The 23,929-nt window shown below is 36.8% G+C and overlaps 1 protein-coding gene across 1 annotated transcript in view; it reads left to right on the top strand.

Moving 5' to 3' along the window:
* The window catches only part of Brwd3 (bromodomain and WD repeat domain containing 3), a 92,528-nt gene that overhangs the window by 7,332 nt on the left and 61,267 nt on the right, over positions 1-23,929 (top strand). The window contains exons 5-8 of the mRNA XM_051141811.1: positions 2,970-3,120; positions 3,889-3,987; positions 22,308-22,468; positions 23,683-23,904. Of these exons, the coding sequence (XP_050997768.1) occupies positions 2,970-3,120; positions 3,889-3,987; positions 22,308-22,468; positions 23,683-23,904 (633 nt within the window). The remainder of the gene's footprint in view (positions 1-2,969; positions 3,121-3,888; positions 3,988-22,307; positions 22,469-23,682; positions 23,905-23,929) is intronic.

Raw genomic sequence — 23,929 nt, 5'->3', positions numbered from 1 at the left:
GATACTGTATATATTTGCATGATGCATACTTATTAAATGAGTGGATTGAATGGTAAATATTATGCACTAGAACTTTAGGATATCAGTTCTTATAGGTAAAAATATTTTTTAGATTGAATCACCTAACATTGCTTGCATATTTTAATGAACTATAGCTCTTTATATTATATTTGCTCTTTAAAAAACTGAAGATATGAATAAAAATACAAAGTATTTCCTTGACCTTTCACCCAATCTTAAAGCTAAACTTTCTAAATACAAACCTGAAACATGATTACTGTTATTTCTGAGCAAGTGACCATTGCCTCGACTCTACCTAGAGTACAATGAATTTTGACAATAGCTTACAAAAACAATTGGCCGGAAATACTGGGTGTGATAGTATATACCTGTTGTCTCAGCATTCTGGAGGCTGAGGCAAGGGCATTGCCATGAAGTTTGAAGGCAATCTGAACAAATAAGGAAACAATTAATTGGCAAACAAAAACTTCTAAATATTAATATATTTGCTTATCTTCCTAGAATTTTAAAAAGATATATTTTAATTCTTTAATTTTGGTATACTAATAAAACAAAAATCACTGTGAGAATATGAAGTCTTCTAGGAGTACTTATAATATTGATTTTCATTAAACTTTACAAATATCCTTGCCCATTTATTCATTGGCTGATTTATTCAGTATTTATCTCGCCATAATTCATGCTGGGCACTTTTTCTAAGTGGTAGGAATAGGGCAAGAAACAAACCATACCTCTATCCTCTCATAATGAATATTAAGCATGATTTACAAAAATATCCCTTTGTATTATATTGCTAGTCTTGACTTCTGTTGTTGTATTGAGACAGGGTCTGGCTGTACATGTAGCCCAAGATGGCCTTGAATTTATGGTAACCCTAATGCTTCTGGTTCCTGTGTGCTGGGACTACACATATAAGCTACCATGCATGCTTGTTCTTTTTGAGTTTTTTATTTTATGTGTATGTGTGTTTTCTCTGCATACTTGTCAGTACAGCACATGGTACATGAGAAGGCCAGAAGAGGGTGTTGAGTCCTTTGGAACTGGAGTTACAGATGATTGTGAGCTGCCGGGTGGGTGTGGGGAATTGAACCCAGGTCCTCTGGCAATACTTTGAACTGCTGAGCATCTCTCCAACATAGCCATTTCTCCAGCCCCTGGCTTGTTCTGGAATATTGATGTGTGCCCTTTATGAGGGTATATAATATCTAGTTTATCTACGTACCTACTGATATATACTTTGTTGTAGCACATAGAGAAATTGGTATTTAGGCCACCATTGGATTTTAGGACCTTTGTCAAGATGAGAACATGGATACTCTTTAGCCAAGGAATTTAATACACCGGCTTCCTCTTTTCACTGTTTTAATAATTAGGAATTTATTAAATACATCAAGGATTTGAGCATTAGCTCAGTTTAATAAGCAGGACACAGTTTCAGTTTTTATTAGCTGATTCTTCTCTCTGTTTCCTTGTATGTAGAAATTAAATTTTTATCGGGGCTGTAGTGGTGCCCACCTTTAATCCCACCATACAGGAAGCAGAGAAGACAGATCTCTGAGTTCCAGGACAGCCTGGTTGACATAGTGATTTCCCGAATGGCCAAGGCTCCACAGAGAACCCCTGTGTTGAAAAACCAAAACAGAAAAAAAAAAAAAAAAGAAAAGAAGAAAAGAGAAAGAAATAACATTAAAAAAACAAAAAAACAGACTTATTTACGAGAAAGTGGGACTTCAGGACTTGGTTATCCATTGTATGGTTTGTATAAGGACATGGGTGGGATTATCCTTTTCCAAGAAACTGACTTTGTATGGGGAAAACAATTCTGCTTTAGTGTAAACACGTGTACTATTGGTACTAAGGGAACGTGCTGAGTAGCTAGTTGGTATAGAATCTAGATCTTGAGAAAACGTCTTGCTGTGTAGTTCAGGCTGGCCTGTAGCTCAGGCTAGCCTGCAACTCAGTGTAGTGTGCTTTTGCTGGTTTTAAACTTCTGGTAATTCACTTGCTTCAGCCTCCCAAGTCCTGAGATTTTAGGCATGTGCTACCTGCCTGAGCTCTAGTGCTTCAGATTCTTCTCTTTTCTTTGAGACAGGATCTCACTATGTCTCCTTAGCTGTCCTGGACTCAAACAGAGATCTGTGTGGTTCTGTTTCACTCTTTCCCAACCCCTTAATAGTCAGGGCTGAATAAATGGAGCCAGAGAGCTTACTTATCACTTAGTTTTTTTCTTTTTTTTTTTAAGCGTGATCATGTTTTCTGTTTTATACCACATCTCATATAAAATTAAATTATAATGATTTAATAAAGTCCTGTAGAATAGAGGCTTGTGAATACAATGACGGCATTTAAATATGCCATGTTTGTGTCTGCTTCTTTTTTTGAGACGTATTATTTTTAGCTCTTGTTCTCTCTCTCTCTCTCTCTCTCTCTCTCTCTCTCTGTGTGTGTGTGTGTGTGTGTGTGTGTGTGTCTGTCTGTCTGTCTGTCTGTCTGTCTATGTACATGCCTGAAGGACAGAGGTATTAGGTTTTCTGGTTTTACAGGCCTTTGTAAGCTACCTGATGTGAGACGTAAACTTGGGCCATCTAAATGTATAGTATGTGCTGAGCATCTTTTCAGCCCTGTTGTGTCTGTTTCTGAAAATTAGTATTAATTAAATATGTAAATTTTAATTCCCCAATCCCCATTTTTTGATTTTTAAAGACAGGGTCTCTCTGTGTAGCCCTGTCTGTCATAGAACTCGTTTTGTAGTCCAGACTGGCCTTGAACTCACAGAGATCCATCTGCCTCTGCCTCTCTAGTGCTAAGATTAAAGGCATGTACCACCGTCACCTGGCAATTTTAATTTTCTTGATTTCACATTTTAAAACACATTGCTCTTTGATGGAATAAGTCAGTACCTTTAAACTTAAGTCTATTTTTCACTGTGCTCTATTTATGCCTTTTAGGTGGCAGCCAATGCACACATTCCTCCAGACTACCTCCTTAAAATCTGTGAGAGGATTGGTCCTTTATTAGACAAGGAGATCCCTCAGAGCGTTCCTGGGGTACAGACATTACTAGGTGTTGGTCGGCAGTCTCTGTTACGAGATGCCAAAGGTAAGATTTTTCAGATATTTAATCATTTTACAGAGGAAGACTCAGAGAGCACTGTAGTTTCCAATGAATATTTATATACTTTCAAAAATACTAATTTCTTTTTTCTTTTTTTTTTTTTTTTTTTTGGTTTTTTCGAGACAGGGTTTCTCTGTGTAGCCTTGGCCATCCTGGACTTACTTTGTAGACCAGGTTGGCCTCGAACTCACAGCGATCCGCCTGCCTCTGCCTCCTGAGTGCTGGGATTAAAGGCTTCTTTTGTTTTTTTAACTTGCTGATTTTAAGTTTTCTATGAGTACAAGTGAATTTTTTTCTTCTTTTCTTCTTCTTCTTCTTCTTCTTTTTTTTTTTTTTTTTTTTTTTGGTTTTTCAAGAAAGGGTTTCTCTGAGTGTCCTAGACTCATTTTGTAGACCACACTGGCTTCAAACGCACAGATCATCTTGCCTCTGCCTCCCTGAGTGCTGGGACTAAAGGTGTGTGCCTGATTTACAAGTAAATTTTTCTTTCTTTCTTTTTTTTTTTTTTTTTTTTTGGGTGGGGGGCAGGGTTTCTTTGTGTAGCCTTGACAGTCCTGGACTTTATAGACCAGGCTAGCCTCGAACTCACAAAGATCCACCTGCCTCTGCCTTGTGAGTGCTGGGATTAAAGGTAGGCATCACCACTACCAGGCTACAGGTGAATTTCTAAAGATGTAAAATCAGGTCCTTTTGTGTCAAGTACTTGAAAACTGTTGTTTTTTTCTTTGACTAACCTTTGGTCTTTTTATACAGACTGTAAGAGTACACTATGGAATGGGTCTGCTTTTGCAGCTCTACACAGAGGCAGACCTCCAGAACTACCTGTAAATTATGTGAAACCTCCAAATGTGGGTAAGTAATACCATGCAAGTTATAAGCATATTCTTTATTCATTCTTGGACTTGTTTGATGGCCAAATGTAGGCACTGTGATTGAATTTGAAATATAAACTCGCTGTTTACATTCTTAGAATTAATTTTGTGAAGATTGATTTTTATGTATGTGTGTCTGCGTCTGCGTCTGCACGTGTGTGTGCGCGTGCGTGCGTGCGCGCGCTCACTCGCGGTGTGTGTGCATATGTGTATACTGTATGCCTGCAGGGGCCTTAGCAGGCCCTAAGAGAGTGTTGGATCCTGCTCAGGAGGAGCTACAAGCAGTTGGGAGCCACCCACTGTAGGTGCTGGGGAAATGAACTTGGGTCCTCCAGAAAAGCAAGCACCCCTAACCACTGAGTTATTTCTTTAGCCTCACAAACTTTCTTAATGGGACCATATATTTTTAAAATTACATTTTATTTATTTAGTCTGTGGGGAGAGGGCGCGCGCGCTCATGCACTTGCAACCGTGTGTGTGTGTGTGTGTGTGTGTGTGTGTACATGCAACTGCTCAAGTGTGGAGGTCAGAATACAACTTGCAGACTTTGGATTTTCTTCTACCGTCTGTTTATCAGTGATCAAACTCAGGTCAGCAGGTATTTGCATACCAAGCCACCTCATGGGCCTCGGGGCTGTATTTTTAAAGTCATTTTGTACTTAAAGCAAATTTAATCCTCATGACCTATTTTGCCTACTTCATTTCTTTTTTAGCAGAAAGTTTACAGGATCTCATAGAGTTTAGGCTGGCCTCCAATTCACTGTAGCAGAGGGTGATCTTGAACTGATCACTTCTGTTTTCCCTTCACAAATGCTGCCTCAGAACATTTTTGAGCATATAGCACAAGGAGTTGAAGCCATATGGTTTTCTATTTCCATGTCTCTGCATTGCATTTCCACAAAATTTTACAGGGAACTGTTTAAAGACAGCTTTCAGAAGGAAACAAATGGATGTTCTGTTTATATTTCTTTGCCAAGTTTATAATGATGTTATGTATTTTATATCAGTCATCTTTCTATTTATTTTTTTTTTTTTTTTTGTGACACTGCCTTGCTGTTTCCTGTAGTTTATTGGAAGTCACTGTGTACCCAGGCAGTCCCCTCACTTGTCTCTTGAGCCTGGTACTACAGCCATGAACCACTATACCTGAATCTATTTTTTAATACAAAATGTCACGATACCTAGATCTTGGCTAAAAAAGCCAACAAGCTATTCTTGGAACATTTCTGGCCCAACCATTTTTGCAGAATTACTAGTTACCAATAGCTACCAAGCTGGTAAATCTAAGTGTGAAACCATTTTGATTAGGTCTAGCTTTTACAAAGTACTTATAACACCAGAGTTCTAGAATGTCATTCTGCTTTCTGTCGTTCCTAGTGCCCTAAAATTGGAACTTTGAATCAGAAGATAAGAACACTTTTTCATGATGGCTTTTTAAAAATAAATAGTTTGAGGTGAAGTCTCTTTGTGTATCTCTGGCTGGCCTCCTAGAGATCTGCCTGCCTCTTCCTTCCAAGTGCTGGAATAAAGGCATGCACTACCTTGCCCAGGTTGTTGGCTTGTTGGCTTTTTTAGCTAAGGTCTTTTTTAAAAATTTAATTTAGTTTTATTAATTTATTCATATTACATCTCAATGGTTATCCCATCCCTTGTATCCTCCCATTCCTCCCTCTCTCCATTTTCCCCTTACTCCCCTCCCCTATGACATAAACCAAGGTCTTATGTCCAGGATGACTTCATGATAATCATTTGTTTCTACCTCCCAAATACTGGAATTACAGACATATGCTACTATGCCTGGTTGATGAATACTTTTTCAAAAAGGAATAATAGAACTTACTAACCCCCAGAGGTTAAACAAATTGAGGGTAGAGATTATTTTAAAAGATAATTAGATGGACCAGGCAGGGTGGCTCACGCCTTTAATCCCAGCACTCAGGGAAGCAGAGGCAAGGTGATTCACTCTGAATTCTAGGCCAGCTTCATCTACAAAGTGAGTCCAGGCCAGCCAAGGTTACACAGAGAAACCCTGTTTAGAAAAATCAAAAAATAAAAATAAGATAGTTAGACAGTATCATTGATTAAACATAGATGAATTGGATACTTAGGAGTGCATTGCTAATAGAACATTTTCATCGCCTAGATGTTGCTTGGTAAGGTCTTATTGGATTTGTGTTGCTAATGCTATAGTTTCCAGTTTGTCAGAGATATTTCATATGTACCAGAATTTTTTATTCATAATTTATTGAATCAAATTGAGGAAAGTTTTTTTCCTCATGAATTTATTTACATTCAAAGGTATATATGTAGCACACAGAGATCTGCCTGCCTCTACCTTCAGAGTGCTAGGATCAAAGGTGTGTGACACCATGCAAGGCTTTGACTTTTTAAGTTAGAAGTTTAGCCAGTGGTGGCAGCACACACCTTTAATCCCAGCACTCAGGAGGCAGAGGCAGACGAAGCTCTGTGAGTTTGAGGCCAGCCTGGTCTACAGAACATTTTCCAAGACATCCAGGGCTACATAGAGTTCTGTCTTGAAGATCCAAAAAGAAGTTTAGCCACGTAATGAGTTAAATTTTGTCATTTTCATATGTGCATGGTATTATTATACTTTCAAATTCTTTCTCCTCCTCTACTGTTCTAGCTCCATTTGCCCTCCCTTATTCTTGCTGGTATCCTCTTGTTAAGAAGCCTTTTTATTTTATAACAGATTCTTACTATATAGCTTTGATAGGTGTTCTGAAACTCTCTATGTAGACCTGATTGGTTTCAACTCACAAAATCCACCTGCCTCTGCTTCTCAGGTGATGGATTATCATCAGGCACCACCAAGTCTAGGTTTGTATTTCCTTTTTTTTTTTTTTTTGAGACAAGATCTTACTGTCTAGCCCAGGCCAGCCTTCAGTTTACCATCTTCTTTCTTTAGCTTTCCTAGTGCTGGAATTACTGGCATGTATCATAATAGGCTCACATTTTTTCCTTCTTTTTGTGATATTGATGGATTGTAGTGCTTCATATACAGTAGGCAAGGGTTTTCCCTCCAAGCCACAGACCCGACACTGATTTTGCTTTGCTATGTTGCTTCAATTTTTGAGAAATAATCCCCCTTTGTGGCCCAGGTTATCCTTAAACTCACTGTGGTCCTTCCCCAGCTTGAATGTTGAGATTATAAATGTGGTACACCATGCTATGCATCTCCTGTTATTCCTGAGTATAGTCCCATGAACTTCTGCTAGGTACTTTGCTGTTTTTTAAAATGTGAAGATCTGCCCTGTGTTTGGGGAGGAGCTTAGACACAATTCAGTCATTTTTTCACATAGAACATACTAGTCAAGGTTAAGAGAATTAAATTTAAGAGATTTAGCTATGTGAGCTAAGATTAAGAGACTTAGAAGTCAGAGCACAATAAAAAGTCAGATTCGACTAAGGAAGCAAAGATGACTGTCAGATCTTTTAAATTTGTGATTGCAAAAACAGGTGTGATAATTCATCCCTCTAATCCAAGCATCTGCAATCCCCCCCCCCCCATTCAGAAAGTTCCAGGAGGAGGAGGAGGAACAGGAGCTCTAGGTCATCTTTGGTTTCTTAGCAAGTGTGAGGCCTGCCTAGGCCCTTTGAGAAAATGAAATAACACAAAGATTTTCAGCTCTCAGGAGGCAGAGACAGGAGGATCTCCTGGAGTTCAAGGCCACCCTGGTTTGTATATCAAGTTCCAAGTCTACAGAGACAGATCCTATCTCAAAACATTTTTAAATTCAGAAAATTTTCTCATTGTGCAGAAGATTGCTCTGTAGCTCCTTCATTAATTCAGTTCAATTTTTGGTTTCTTTTCTTTTTTCCTTTGGTTTTTCGAGACAGGGGTTTCTCTATGTTATTTTGCCTGTCCTGGACTTGCTGTGTAGACCAGGCTGGCCTTGAACTCAAAGCAACCCACTTGCCTCTGCCTCTCGAGTGCTGGGATTGAAGGCGTATGCCACCATGCCTGGCTAATTTTTGGTTTCTTGGGATAGGCTGTTCTCAAATTGGCTGTGTAACCAAGGCTGGCCTTGAGATCACTATGTCCCTTCCATCTTTCTCCCTTTACTTCTGAAGTGTTGAGATTCCAGGCTTGTCTCACCACACCCATCTCAGCATAGTTTGAAATTAGTGTTTTACAGATAACCATTCTTACACAAAACCCAATCTGAGAACCAGAGAAAAACGTGACCATTAATCTAGTGACTATGGGACGCAGTTTTGTCTAAACAACACAAGAAAAAATTGAAAACTGTAAATCTAGTCAGTATATGTAACGTATATTTTGCTTTACCTAATGGTGGTTATTTATTTTGTAATTAGACCTTGGAGGATAGATTAAAGAAAGGAAACAGGCCGGGTGGTGTGGTAGTGCTAGCTTAGTGCTCCCAGGGCAGAGTCAAGGCCAGTGTCTTAAAGTCAAGGCCAGAAGGATCTCCTGAGTTCCAGATTAGCCAGGGCTATATAGTGAGACTGACTCAAAGAGAAAGAAGGAAGGAAGGAAGGAAGGAAGGAAGGAAGGAAGGAAGGAAGAAAAGATTCTAAACCTTGCTAAGGAACAATCTGGGAAGGTAGGTTATAATTCCCCTGTGTGCAGCATAGAAACCCTAACAAAATCCAGAGAAGTTAAATAATTGTCCAAAGATAGTTTGGTTTTCTTCCTGTCTTGTTTCTATAACTGTATCATATTCATGGTCAGATATGATCATACTTCAAATACACTTTCTGAGCTGAAAAAGATAATTAGTGGTATTGCTTCCCATCCCCCACCCCCGGCAGCATTTGTCTAACAGCCCTGGCTGGCCTGGACTCACTTTATAGACCAGGCTGGCCTAGAACTCAAGAGACCTGTTTGCCTCTGCCTCCCAAGTGCCAAGATTAAAGGTGTGTGTCAGTACCCTACCTAGCCCTGACTGTAGTGGAACTGTCTGTACACCTAGCTGACCTTGGATTCACAGAGATCTGCCTGCCTTCTGCATCCCTAGTGCTGTGATTAAGGTGTAGCTATAGTAAGATTCAGCATCTGTTTATCTATCAATAAATCATCTATCTTCTATTTATTTTCTGATATGAGGATGGAGATAGGGCCTCCTATGTGTTAGGTTAGCTCTCTATCAATGACTATGTCTGAAGCTATCTTTTTAATATTTTGATTTTGAGACAGTGTTTGGCTCCAAGCTTGGCTGGGCTTTAGTTTGCTGTTTCTTCCTGCCTCAGCTTCCTACGTAGCTGGGATCAGAGGACTTTGGTACAAGGCCTAGCTATTTTTAAAGTACAGCATACTAAGCCATAGTGATGCAGAATAAAATTCTCCCTTTTAAACTGTCCAGTATACTGAGTTTTAACTAATGTGTACATTAGTGTAACTTCTAGGATAATGAAGGCTACACTATTTCTAGCACTTTGTCAATACTTGTCTCACAACCCCAGAAAATGACTAATCCTTTCTTCTGTGATTATATCTTTGCTTTATTTAGAATGCTGTTTGAATTGAAGCACACAGAATTTACCTTTTTCTGTGGATCGGTCCCCCCTCCAAAGTCTCACAGTGTAGATCTGGCTGGCCTAGTCATTATATAGGCTGGGTGGTCATTATCTAGACCAAGTTTGTCTTGTCTTTATTACCCTGTCATATTCTTGACCTTGAACTAAACAAAAATCAATCTGGCTTTTTGAAAAAGTATCTTTTTATTTGCCTATTTCAATTGTTGTCTTGGAGGATTACTGTCTCTGTTTGGTATCCTAGCCCTAATCCTGGAAGCTTCTAGTAGCCTCCATACAATCTAACCTAGGCTTAAACGTTTTCAACCTCTGAGACTTACTGCTTAATAAGCTCACCCTACTTGTTCTTTTTGAGCTCTGTGCTGGCTGGTTCAACTCAGCTGTTATGGCTCAAACTCTTCCTCCCAGCTGACTTATTTTATCTGGCTTCTCTCTTGGCCTGGAATTGCTCTGCTTGGCTTTAAAATAACTCAGCAGTCTACTTTAATCTTCTGGTTTCTTCTCATTTTCTGGCTCGTTCCATCTTTGCCTGAGTTCTCTCTCTCTCTGCAACCCATCTCTCTATCACTGTCCTGGCCAAAAAAAAAAAAAAAAAAAAAAATGTCTCCTCTTAAGTTTGTCAAATCTTCTCTGATTCTTTACCTTTTCTGCCACTCAATTAGGCACCACTTTTAAACATGGGTGCTTCCTTCTACACACTGATTTTACCTTCGTTTGGAATTAAAGGCATGTACCACCATTCCTGGACCTAAGCCTTTTTTCTTACCTGATATTTGCTTTATACCAGGCTAGCCTAGAACTCGGATCTGTTTGCCTCTGTCTCCTGGATTCAAGAAGTGTTTGTATTTCTGCTGGATCACACAGACTTACATATTTGGATGTGATCTCTTGCCAGAACAAGAGTTCTTAATTAACATTCCTGTACACCTTTGTTTTTCAAGTGTTGGAACTAAAGTGTGTAGCACCACACTGAGCCTATAGATATTTTTTTCAGGCAGGGTCTTGCTATGTACTTCAGTTGCACCTAGAAATTTCTATTGGGACCAGGCTGGCCTTCAATTGCAGTGATCCCCCTGTCTAGCTCCCAATTACTGGGGTTCATCAGGTTTCTTTTAAATGACTTCTATTCCCTTTCATAAGTGTTTTTATTTAATTAATTTGAAGATGTTACCTTCTCTTCCTACTTTAAAGAGATTTTTAAAAGCTCATAAATGGATATGTCCCAATTTTAATTATGTTTGGAATTTTATCAGTAATTTATGTGCACGTATTTTATCATTGGACTATAGCCCCAACCATTAGCGTGTACTTTTGGATGCAGGGTCTCATGTAATCTAGAGTAGGCATGTCCTCACCATGTACCAGATGATGACTTCTGTTCCTGATGGGATGATTCTTCTCATTCTATCCTATGAGCTGGGATTACATCTATATTCCACTATTACTTGCTTTATGTGATGCTGCAGATTTTAAAGGCATGCGCCACCACACCCGGCTCCATATTCTTTTTTTTTTTTTAAAATGAAAGTTTTACAGCAGTGTTTTTGCCAAATGCAGTACAGTTCAGACCATTGAGACATCTCTCTGCCCTCAAGGCCAGAATTGCATTGATTTGCCAAAACAATGCTGTAAAGCTTTATTTTCAAAAAAGAATATGATAAAAGTATACTCCAAGAGATTCTAAGAATAAAACAAAGAATTGGTATATGATCTTTAGAGATCAAACTATGAACTGTTTTCTGCACACAAAAATAAAGAACTTAGAAATGTGCTGAGAAACCTTGAATCCTTGATCCTCTTATTTCCATCTCCTAAGTGCTGAGATTGTAGGTATACCAGGCTGCTGGAGGACTGGTGGTTAAAGGTACTTGTTCTTTTAAAACGACCCGGCTTCAATTCATAGTACCACACGACAGCTTCAGTTCCAGAGGATCTGACAACATCTTCAGGCTTGTGTAGACACCAGGCCATAATATCATGCACAGCAGAACAAATGCCCATACACATAAGTACATTTAAAAAAATAAAAATTCTAATCTCGCCTGTACTCTAAAGCATGCCACACTGTTTATTCTAATGCAGTTAATGAGTAACGAAGCTTAGTAATTCAATGAAATAGGAAGTGAGGGAGCATGTTGAAGGAATTTGAGAGTTAATGCCAAGATAACATTCTTCATACTATTATAACACTGTGTGTGTGTGTGTGTGTGTGTGTGTGTGTGTGTGTGTTTACATTAATCAAGTGTGCATTTCTAAATTTCTCTAGTGAAAGAGCAAAATATGACTATAGGGGCTGGAGAAATGGCTCAGTGTTTAAGAGTACTTGGTGCTCTTGCAGAAGATCTGGATTTGGTTCCCTGCACCCACATGACAGTTCACCGCCATTATAACTCCAGTTGCAAGGGATGCAACACCCTTCTCTGGCCTTCATAGGTACCAGGCATACTTATGTAGCACAAACATACATATAGAAAAACATCCATGAAAATAAAAAGAAATCTTAAAAAAGAGATGGCAATAAGGTTTACATTTTTTTTTTACACTCCAGTTGTGCTATTTCATTAGCTGGATACTTGTGTAATCCAACTGGGTTTTCATTGTGACAGGGTTAAATCAGGAAGAAATTTAAAAGAACCCCCAATACAGGGGCATATGGAATATTTGTGGTGTTGCTTGGATTCTTAACCTATTACCACTAAATGTTGTTAATTCTTCATCCTTTTAAAGATTAATGTTTGTTATGGAAACTGATAGTTAAGACTTAACTAAAGTTTCATGCAAACAGAGATCTGGTGGACTAGTTTGTATTTAGAGAAATAATATTAAAAGTTCAACGTGACTGGGGCTGGAGAGATGGCTCAGAGGTTAAGAGCGCCACCTGTTCTTCCAGAGGTCCTGAGTTCAATTCCCAGCAACCACATGGTGGCTCATAACCATCTATACTGTAATCTGATACCCTCTTCTGCAGATAAAGCACTCATATGCAATAAATAAAATAAATTTTAAAAAAGTTCAATGTGACTTACAAGTGCTAGTAATTATTATCCATCATGGCAAAAAGTTTAGAAATTCTCCCATTTTCATATCAAAACAATTGTCATACAGTTCTCCTTAGTAGGGCAAGAGTGTGACTTAACTCATTTAGTTACATACTGACACTGTTCTAAAAGAAGAAATATGCATGCTTTTGTATTTCTAGGCTGAGTCAAAGGCATGATGCATTAAGATTCTATTTTTAAATGTTTTTCACTTTTATCTCCAGTCTTATTAACTTATAGCTAGATGCTGTAATTTACAAAGCATGCCTTTAATTTACATTGTGTACACCTTAGGAGGCTTGCATTAATTCTAAAATCAAATTATTATTTACAGGTTGACGCAGGCTTCCATTTAGCATTGATTGTTTCTTGACTTACTGGCCATTGCATGTGTCATAGTTAATGACAACTCACTTGGAGGTGGGAAATCTGCTTCTTTTTAGTATATAAATATAGATTTGAAGAAAGTACTTTCAACTAGACTGTTTCTATCTTGAGTTGATGACTAAGTTTCTGTCAGAAATAAAATATTTATCCTTCTTCCCTAATTTTCTATAGTTCCTATCTCTTGTCTTTGGAACAGTTTTTGCCAGACTTTGTTTTTGTTGGGTGCTCCCTCCATTTACGTGTCCTCCTATTTGTACTTAGACAGTTGTGCATATAGCCAGTTGCTTTTATGTATCTGGAGAAGAGGAAGAGATATTTGTCACACCTGCAAGTAATTACAACTGAAGTATACCCTCAGTCTTTTTTATGTGCTACATTGAGTGCTTACTAAATATTGCATGGATGGAAGTACTATAATTACTGCCATGTGGAAACTGAAACACCCATTTTAAATTCATTGTTTCTACAGCTGAGATTCTAGCCCTTTACATACATTTTGGAATCAGTATTACAGTCATATTAAGATTAGTAATTTTAGTACCTTTTTTAACTTATATTTTTTGAGATTATATTATTACACCATTTCCCCCTTTCCTCCCTCAACCCTCCCATATACCTCCTTCCCCTCTTTCAAACTCATGGCCTATTTTTCCATTAATTGTTGTGACATGTATATATACATCCCTAAAGACAACATACAAATTTTAGTGTCTTTGAAAAAATAGTTTTTTATGCTCATTTTCATCACATAAAATAGTTTTTGTTTAATTCTATTTTGAACATTTTTTTCTTATACACATGTACAAAATATTTTAGTCCATTTATTTTTGTACTACACATTTAAGTAAGTGCCTTACAGAAATAGAACTTTAGAGTTTAACAAAGGAAGCTGTAAAACAAGTGTCACATTTGCTAAATTGGATAAAAGTATTCTAAAACTTCTGGGTTTAATAACAAAATCAGGTTGAAAGGTTTAGAGGAGGATTAAGAGGATAAGAAGGAAAATGCAAATGCATGCTGGTTGTGCTGGGATAGGTCTTCAATGAGGAGGCATAGATAGGAGGAGCTCTGAGTTCAGGACCTGCTTGGCCTATTTAGAGCAGTGGTTCTCAACTTTCCTAATGCTGCAACCCGTCAATGTAGTTCTGCATGTTTTGGTGACCCTCAAACATACAATTATTTTCTTTGCTACTGTTATGAATCATAGTGTAAATATCAGATATGCAGGTTATTTGCTATGCAACCTCCAAAGGGATCACGACCCAAAGGTTGGGAAACACTGATTTAGAGGTTCCCAAGACAGACAGACAGTAGTGGTGTTTGCCTTAATCCCAGTACTGAAGAGGCAGAGAGGCAGGTGGATCTCTGAGTTTGAGGCCAGCCTGGTCTACAGAGTGAGGACACCTAGGTCTGTTACACAGAGAAACCCTGTCATGGAAAACCGAAATGAAACACACAGACACACACACACACACACACACACACACACACACACACACACACACACACACAAAGACAATGAAGTTCTAAAGCACAAAAAAAACGGAAAACAATGAAGTTCTAAGACGGTCAGGCCTACATAGAGACCCTGTCTTAAAAAACGGAAACAAAACAATCTGAGATATTTATAGTCCCAGTTAAAGTACATTAAAGAAATTGCAGAGAGTCTGACTAAAAGGCTGAGGAAAAGTGGAAATGATGGTTAGTTTATTTATTTATTGCAGTAACTTGGCAGTATCTAAGCAATAATAGAATCTATGGCCATTAACTAGTAAGCCTATTATACTAACTAGTATTATCTAATTTCTGCTACAGATGAGAACTGTGGGATGGAATTGGCATCTGCTTTGAAAACTATAAACTTTTAGGACGACTGATTAAGATTTTACAGACATAATTTGATCCATCGTAACATTAAATTCATGAAAGAAATTATTCTGTAGTTTTATATATTTACTATACTTTCCAGATTTCATTCCAATTTATTTTTATTCCTTTTCCTTGTACCTTTCATATTGAATGGATTTTAGTTTGTCGTGTTAAAGCTTTTCTCAGAAACATTTATTCAAGCTTCATACTTTTTGCCACGTAGAGCTGATGCTGAATCTTTTGTGTTTTCTTTGTTCTTGTTGTTTTTTTTTTTTAATTTGTTTTTTTCCCAACACTCTAAATGAGACTTGGGGCCTTATGCATGTTACACACTTGCTCTGTCACTGAACTACAGCAGCAGCTTATCGTTTCTAGGGTTTTTTGTGTGTGTGTTTTGTTTGGCTTTTAACCTTTTGAGAGAGAGACACACTTTGTAGCCTAGGGTAGGTTGGAGATTGTGATGATTCCTGTGTATGTGTGTGTGTGTGTGTGTGTGTGTGTGCGCGCCCACCCATACCCCAGCTTTTCCAGGGGGTTTGATAGGGCAGTTTCTTAGTCTATTACTGTTCTTTGTATTAATAGAAACTGTTGTGTTTAACAGTTAAAAGGATGCAAATATGTTCTCTTTTCTGATTAAAGTAAAAATAAAATGAACACTAGCCACTTCGTACTCTTCTGTTTTATGTGATTTTGGTGCTAATTTGATAATAAACTCTCTCCCAGCAGATGCAAACTTTTCCTAAAAGAATAAGTACCAGGATTCAGTGAGGTGTCCTTCTTTCTTAGAGGTTTGTTTTGGGGAGGAGCTTTGTCATTCAAAACTGCTGACTCTATAGGGTAACTCATGTTCAGTTTCCTATTTAAAGGGTACTAAGTAAAGAGCACCAAGTGTTAGATCAGATAGATGGCTTGCTTCAGAGAGGGAAGGGAATAAGCTCCTAGAACCATAGAAGGTCTTTAAGTGATGGGGCAGGTCTATAATATTTGGGTTACATTAAAGAATTTTCAGGAGCATGTAAAGGAAGCCAGATCAGTTCCAGATTGGTGTCTGTTTCTGAGGTAAACTAGGAAATAGGAGAATTATCAAGGGATTGGGTGTTATTATTAAGCAAAAGCAGTTTAGGAGTTGGATATTTCTCTCTTGGAGTAAATGAAAATAGCAACTAGGTCTGGGCCCACCACTGGTAAGGACAGTAATAGTCAAGGAGTGGGGAGTTCATTATTGATATTTTACAAATGTTGTATAGCCTTGGGTAAAGCTATGTTTTCTTTAAACCTTGCAGCTGGCTTTATCTGTGCCTGTCCTCCCAAGTCTGATTAATTTTAGGGATTTTGTTTAACTTTTCAGTTCTGACTGTTTGACTCTTTCAGTCCTGAATAACTTTTTGAGCATTCTTTTTTTCTCTTTTTTGTAAAATCACCATTGGTGAGTTCCCTAAGTTCTTTCCTTTTTAAAATTTATTTTTTATTTCACATGCATTGGTGTTTTATCGGTACTTATGTTTGTGTGAGGGTGTCAGACTTCCTGGAGCTGCAGCTGCACAGAGTTGTGAGCTGCCATGTGGGTGCTGGGAATTGAACCCCTATCCTCTGGAAAACCAGGCAGTGCTCTTAACTGCTGAGCCAACTCTCCAGCCCAGCTTTTGACTATTTTAAAATGGAGTCTTATAAATCTTTTTAAAAGATCTGTAAGATTTTTATTACTGTTACTTTGTTACTTTGAGGACATTTTTGGGTGTTTTTAATCTGTTGAGTTGAAAATCTTTTGGGAGGTGAGCTAGAAACATTTTGTAATTGACAACTCAATGTCTCATACCTGTGGGAAAAATTTTAATATAAACTACTTTTACTATAATAAAAAATGAATATACTAGTTAGTGGTCTAGCAGCTCTGCTGTGGTCTTTGTGGAATAATAGTCTTAGGTACTCTTTGGGTCTTAGTGCGCTTCCCAGTAGAAGTCAATTTAGCAGAAGCCAGGGTCTCTGCTAATTGTGTTAATTTTCTGACAGATGGAGGTAAGATTGAGATATGTAATATAGTCTTTTTATTGTTAAAATTATGGCAAATTAGGCTCCCAGCACTTGTATATTCTGTAATGTTATCAAATAGGCAGCTTTTAAAAAGTGGAAAGTAAAATCAGGAAACCTTTCTTTCATGTTTGTTTGAGTCAGGATTTTTCTGTATAGCCCTGGCTGTCCTGGAACTAGTTCTGTAGACCAGGCTGGCCTCAAGTCAGCTCTACCTGCCAAGTGCTGGCATTAAAGGTGAGCACTGCCACTGCCAGTTCCTCTCCTTCTTGTGTATCGCCTTTATCTCTTTGAAAATATACTTTCTGAAAAGGGAAGTTATTTTAGACTGCCTTCAGTGTTAAGTAGGATATTGATGAGTTGAAATTGCAGAAGCTGAAGGAGTAGCCAGAGGGAAAGGAAATCAGTATAGTAAACTGAGAGTTTAGTGGAAAACTAAAGAGATTGCCTGTGATAATGTCAAATGGCTTCCTTTGTACTTGTACATGTTTATGTATATGTGTAAGCAAATTAAATTTCTGTACAGTTTATCACTTATATATCTACCTCTACTGTTGTTGAAGAATTTTCATCTCCACAAGGGATCTTTGTTTTCTTATTTTCTTTGTGCAGCCCTGGCTTTGTTGACCAGGCTGGCCGAGAACTCACTGAGATCCCCCTCCTTCTGTTTCCCAACTGCTGGGATTAAAGGCCTGCACCACCACACTGGGCATAGGCCCACTTCTTCTGCCTAACCCTAACTCTAAGCCTTGTCAATGATTAATCTTCTACAGCAGTTGGTCACTTAGGATCACAGAGCATTGGTTTTGGGACTCTTCTCCAGTGATACGTAAACTAATGGATGCTCAAAGTCCTTGTATGACATAGAGGTATTATGGTTATAAATTAGTGATAGAGATTTTTACTAGTGTGTGAAAGGCCCTGGATTTAATCACCAGAATTATAGAAACTAAAGTAAAATAAACAAATAATATTTGAATATAGCTTACGTACCTTGTTTCATATACTTAAAATTGCCTTTATATTACTAATAATTCTTACAATTAAATGATATATAGTTATTTTAACTGGTTAGGGAATAATGACAGGAAAACCATCTATGTATATTGATACAGATACAGTTTTATTTTTATTGCTGTTATTAAACTCGGAGTCTCTCACATGCTAGATAAGTACACTCCCACCTCATTTTTTTACATCTGTTTAGTGTGTGTGAGTATTCAGATGCTATGATGTACACGGGGAGCTCTTTCTACTATAGATTAAAGTTGTTATGGAAGAGTCTCTTAGGCTAGCTGGCCCGCTTGCTTTCCTGGATTCTTCTCTTTGTACCTTCTGTCTTGCCATAAGAGTGCTGGGATTATAGCTGTGGTCAATTCATTGTGTATCATCTTTCTTGGGTTCTGAGGACTCACTGAATTAATGGTGGGATTACAGATATGTACCACCACATCACATCTGGCTTTTTAAAAATATGGGTTTGGGCGTTGAACTCAGGTCATTAGGATTGCGCAGTAAGCACCATACCTGCTGAGTCATCTCCTAGACTCAATAATAGCCATTCTAACTGGGCTAAGGTGATTACTTGGTTTGCACTTCAGTCATAATTTGTGATATTGTCAGTTTTGTTATATATCTATTTTAACCATGTGTTTGTAATCTTTTCAGAAAGGTCTGTTTAGTTCTGTTGTTTTTTTCATTGTGTTTATTTGTTTTCTGTTGAGTTTTTAGATGTTCGTGTAGGCTGTCTATATCAATCCTGTGTCATATGAATAGCTTTTAAATATTTTCTCCCAAGCTGTAGGTTGTTTTTGTCAGTTAGTTTTTTGTTGTGCAGAAACTTAAGTTTAATATAATAATTTGTCTTACTGTTACTTTTATTTACTATGGTTTTTGGGTTAAAAAATTTGTTCATTGCAATTCTGTTGTATTCTGTGTGCCTTTATTTATGACAATGCTATGTTTTGATTATTGTAGCTTTGGAATATATTTTGAAATCATACTTTGTCCTTTTGTTGATGATGTGTTTGATTATTTGGAGTTTGTGGATTCATACAATTTTGCCAATTTCTTCTAGTCCTATGAAGATTATTATTATGTTATTAGGAATTTTATTTAAGCAGATTGTTTTGTGCGTTATGGACATTTAACAATATGCTTAAGGCATATTTACATTTTAAAATCTCTTTCAATTTCCTGAGTGTTTTTGTAATCTTTTTCTTTATAATGACAGAAGTTCTCTGTAGCCCTGGCTGTCCTGGAACTTGCTCTGGAGACCAGGAGGGCCTCTAACTCAATACAGGTTGGCTTGCCTCTGCATCTCGAGTACTGGGATTAAAGGCATGCACCACTGCACCTAGGGGCAGATACTGTTTGTGAAGGCAAATTAGACAAGATTAGAAATGAGTCAGTGGGCAAGTGAGCAAAAGGGAGGGAAAAGTTTTAGAAACTATAAAGTGGCAAATTTAACTGTTACTCTAGACAATGTTTTAGACAGGTCTCTGCAACAAATGATTGGTTTGTATTCTTAGAAACAAAAAAGGGAATCATTAGAAACTTTCATATACTTACTAAGAAAGAACCAAAACTAGTTTTATTTCCTTTTTTTGTTACTAGGTTCTATAGTATTATTTACTCTTATTTATATTGGTATCTATTCATTGCATATAGTTCAGGGAGTCATAAAAACATTTCCATATACGTGTATAATATACTTAAATATTTCCCATGTCCCACCCCCAAATCTCTATTATATCTAATTCTTTAGATTTTACACATGAATGTGATCATACTTTATCTTTTTTGTGTGTGCATCTTACCTCATTTACCACACTGTCCTTCAGTTCCACCCATATACGGTATTTCATTGTATATATGTACACTTTTTGTCTATTCATCTGTTGATGCCTAGGCATCTTCCATAATGTCCATATATTTTTTTCATCATGACTATCATTTCTTTCAAATGAATTTCTAGAGGTAAGATGGTTGGATTATATGGAACTTTTTTTTTTTTATTTTTTTTGGTTTTTCGAGACAGGGTTTCTCTGTGTAGCCTTGGCCATCCTGGACTCACTTTGTAGACCAGGCTGGCCTCGAACTCACAGCGATCCGCCTGCCTCTGCCTCCCGAGTGCTGGGATTAAAGGCGTGCGCCACCACGCCCGGCTGGAACTTTTTTTTTAAAGGCACCTCTATACTATTTGGGAAAGTGATAATATAATTTACATTTTTACTCTTAACATGTATTCTTAACACTTTGTGTGTGTGTGTGTGTGTGTGTGTTCATTATGTATATCAGTCAGAGGACAATTTTCAGGCATCAGTGCTTTATTTTTAGTGTGTAAATTCTGGGGATTGAACTCAGCTCCTTAAACTTGGCAGCAAGCACTTTTATCCTACAGCCCAGAACATTTTTTCTTGTTGCTATTTTTTATGTCTTCATTTGAGAGATGTCTTTTCAGGTTCATTACCAGAGTTCTGTTGTTGAGTTCTTTGAATTCCTTATAATCCTTATGTAATTTGGATACTAGCCTCATCAGATATGTGATTTGCACATACTTTCTCTTAATCTGTGGATTCATTCTATTGCTGCCCATGCTTTAGAGTTTTTTAGTTTCATAAAATCTCATTTGTTCTTAATTTTTTTGTTGAATGTGTGTTTTAAGTACTATACAAAATAGTTTTAGTAGCTTTAGAGTTTTGGGGCTTATATATAACTCTTTTACCCATGTTAAGTTGATGTTTGTATTTGGTATGTCTCATGCCAATTTTTTTTGCATGTGGGTATCCTCTTTTCTCAATGGCATTTAGTGATATATTTATCCTTTCCCTGTTGTGTGTTCTTTAAACATTTATTGAGTATCGATTTATTTTAAATCCTTATTATTGGACTGCCTATTCTTTTTGTTGATTGTTGTATTGTTTCTATGGTAGAACCATACTGTTCTGTTTACAGTAGCTTTATTGTGTATTTTGCAGTCAGGGAATATGATGCTTTATGCTTTGTTCTTTCTGCTCTAAAATCCTTTGAATATTTGGAAATTTTATATTTCCATTTGGATTTAGGATTATTTTGACTTCTATGGAAAAAATGTCATTGAAATTTTCACAGTGATTGATTGGATTCTATGAATTATTTTGAATTTTATGATAATTTTTGTTATCAAGTAAGTGACCATATAAAAAGATTAACTATATACTGTTTTCAGATCATTCACAATACCTTCAATGACATATAGTATCATAAAATTGATTCCATGCAAATAAAAACTGAAACAGAATAGGGGTAACCATGTTAGACAAAATAGACTTTAAATTAAAAATTCTTGGAAGAGAAAAATTGCATCCACATTAAAATATTGTATATAATATTAAGTATATATGTGTTGGATGTATTCAAAACAAATTAATTTTTTATTAGACTTGAGTTTCATCCCCAGGATATCTTATAATTTATATACAAATGATCCAAAATTACCCCCAATCTGAAATTGTAAACATTTACTACTCTAAGCAGTTTTCTGTAAGAAATATTCTATTTGTAAGTGGAGAAATCATATCAAACGTAAGTACTGCAAATGTCATCTGGAAAGAAGATTATAGCAATATGTTCTATCCAAAACACAGCCTGATACACCTCAGGCAACTGAAAGAACATAAGAATAAAGAGGAGAGGAAATAATAAAGAACAGAAATAAAGAAAAAGTGATTACAAAAACAGTATAAAAGATCAAGTTAATAGTGGTGATCTGTGCCTGTAAGGTTTCTATTTGATGATATCATCCATGTATATTGTATGAAGTAATGTATGTTTGGCTGTTTTCACTTCCCAACAACTCCCTTTCATATTTTCATGTTTTGTGCAGTGTTTGTACTTTTGTTTTGTTTGTGACATGCTGAAGTATTTATTTATTTATTTATTTATTTATTTTATTTGTGTGTGTGTATGAGAGAGAGAGAGAGAGAGAGAGAGAGAGAGAGAGAGAGAGAGAGAGAGAGAGAGAGAGAGAGAGAGTGTGTGTGTGTGCTGGGAGAGGGGGAACCACCAGGGTCTAAAATGATTTCATAGGATGTAAAGCCTCAAAAGTTCAATGATAAAGACCTAGTTGAAGAAACTCTATAGTTAGAATCCAAAAGATGAGAACTGATAGACAAATCTCAAAGGGTTTTTTTTTCTCCTTAACACCTATGTAGCATCATAGAAAGGGAAGAAGAGAATGTGCTTGAGAAACTGAAGGGAGCCAAAGAGTATCAGACCCCTGAGACCTAAGAGAACAGAATTGTTAGTACTCTTGAATTTACAAAATATGGAAATGCATAAGGGAATTTAGACCTCTCATTGTGTAGGATTAGTATGTCAGGTATAGCCTATTTTGACTTATTTTAATAGTCATAATTGCATAAAGTAAATTTCACTTTTCGATTTTAAGATGCATTTTCTTATTTCATTTTATTTGCAGTGAATATCACCTCAGCCAGGCAATTAACCGGATGTAGTCGCTTCAGCCATGTTTTCCCCTCATCTGCTTACCAGCACATTAAGATGCATAAGAGAATTCTGGGGCACTTATCTTCTGTCTACTGTGTAGCATTTGATCGAAGCGGGAGGCGAATTTTTACAGTGAGTTAAAAATTAATGATATGTAACATTATACATTTACAACTAAAGCAAGACTCCATGCCAGCCATTGTATTATGTTTTATAAGTAACTTACTCTATTTGGACTTACTAATGTATGAAAGGTTTTTTGAAATTGAAAATAATTTCTCATTTTATATAAATGAAGGGTGAGCTATGATAGCCACTATCTTTTGGGAAATTTAATTCAGTAGCCTATCTCAACTCAAGATGTTTAGTGTGTGTGAAACAAATATACTCAGTTTTATTCTATTCCACATGCCTTTCTTAAAAGACATTTTCCCTGTATATTGCTTCAGGTTTGGTTTTAGTAATTACACCACCTTCAGGATTGAATAGTTGAAGAATACATGAATGAAGATTACACGTACATTAATTATATAATAAATATATCTTTGGTTTTAATGCTGGTTATTTTCTTAATTTCCTAATTTTAAGTTTTACTAAGTCATTATTTGCTTTTGAGCAAATCTACAGCATACTAATATGTCTAGAAAATACTGATGTGATTGTTTCATTCCTGTTAACATAGAGGTGAGAGAAGTAGCATTTCAATGTTCTATTTATATCGTACAATAAAGAAAGTGCCTTATATCTTCAGAAGTGATACCTCCTTGGATTGTACAAGCTCTTCCACTGATGACTTATATCACACTAACTTTGATGACATAACAATGCTGTATGTCATCATTTAATAAATAGGTAATTATTTTACCATATTAGAATAGAATTCATTTTAGTATATTTAAAGCTCATTTGGAATTCTTAAAGGGAAGTGCAGCATAAGGATTTTCACTAGGGATTGTTAATGGCCTAGTTTCCAGAGAAATCAATGTAGAGTATAGACTAAATTTTGAAATATTTGTAGGAAGACTATTTAGACAATTAAGCCAAGGCTGCTAGGAATATAGAAAGAAGCAATGGCAGAAATACTTAATGGCTAATCACTTAAGTATAAGCATAAAACATTTAAAATGTTTTTAGGATCATTAGTTTTGAAAACTTTGCCACAAATGTCATTGTTAGTTTGGATAATTCTCAGTTCTGTCATTGAAGCAATGCTTATATTTTCTAATGAGTCCACATTATATTTTTCCTTAATAAAATCTTTCCTTTGTAATGTTTTTCCCCCGTCTGGATTTAAATTGCGAATTTCTGTTTCATTATAAATCTTCTGTCTTTTTTTGTCCCTGTAGGGTTCAGATGACTGTTTGGTGAAAATCTGGGCTACAGATGATGGACGCCTCCTTGCTACACTGCGAGGGCACTCCGCTGAAATTTCCGACATGGCTGTTAACTATGAAAATACTCTCATTGCTGCAGGCAGCTGTGATAAAGTTGTGAGAGTATGGTGTCTTCGAACTTGTGCACCAGTTGCTGTCCTTCAGGGACATTCAGCTTCTATTACTTCCATACAGGTGAGAACAATGATAAGATCTCTGA

Source organism: Acomys russatus, chromosome X (genome assembly GCF_903995435.1).
Source record: "Acomys russatus chromosome X, mAcoRus1.1, whole genome shotgun sequence".
In the NCBI taxonomy this organism is placed as follows: Eukaryota; Metazoa; Chordata; class Mammalia; order Rodentia; family Muridae; genus Acomys; species Acomys russatus.
Note: the sequence above shows the minus strand (reverse complement) of the source record. Positions and strands in the feature narration are given on the sequence as shown.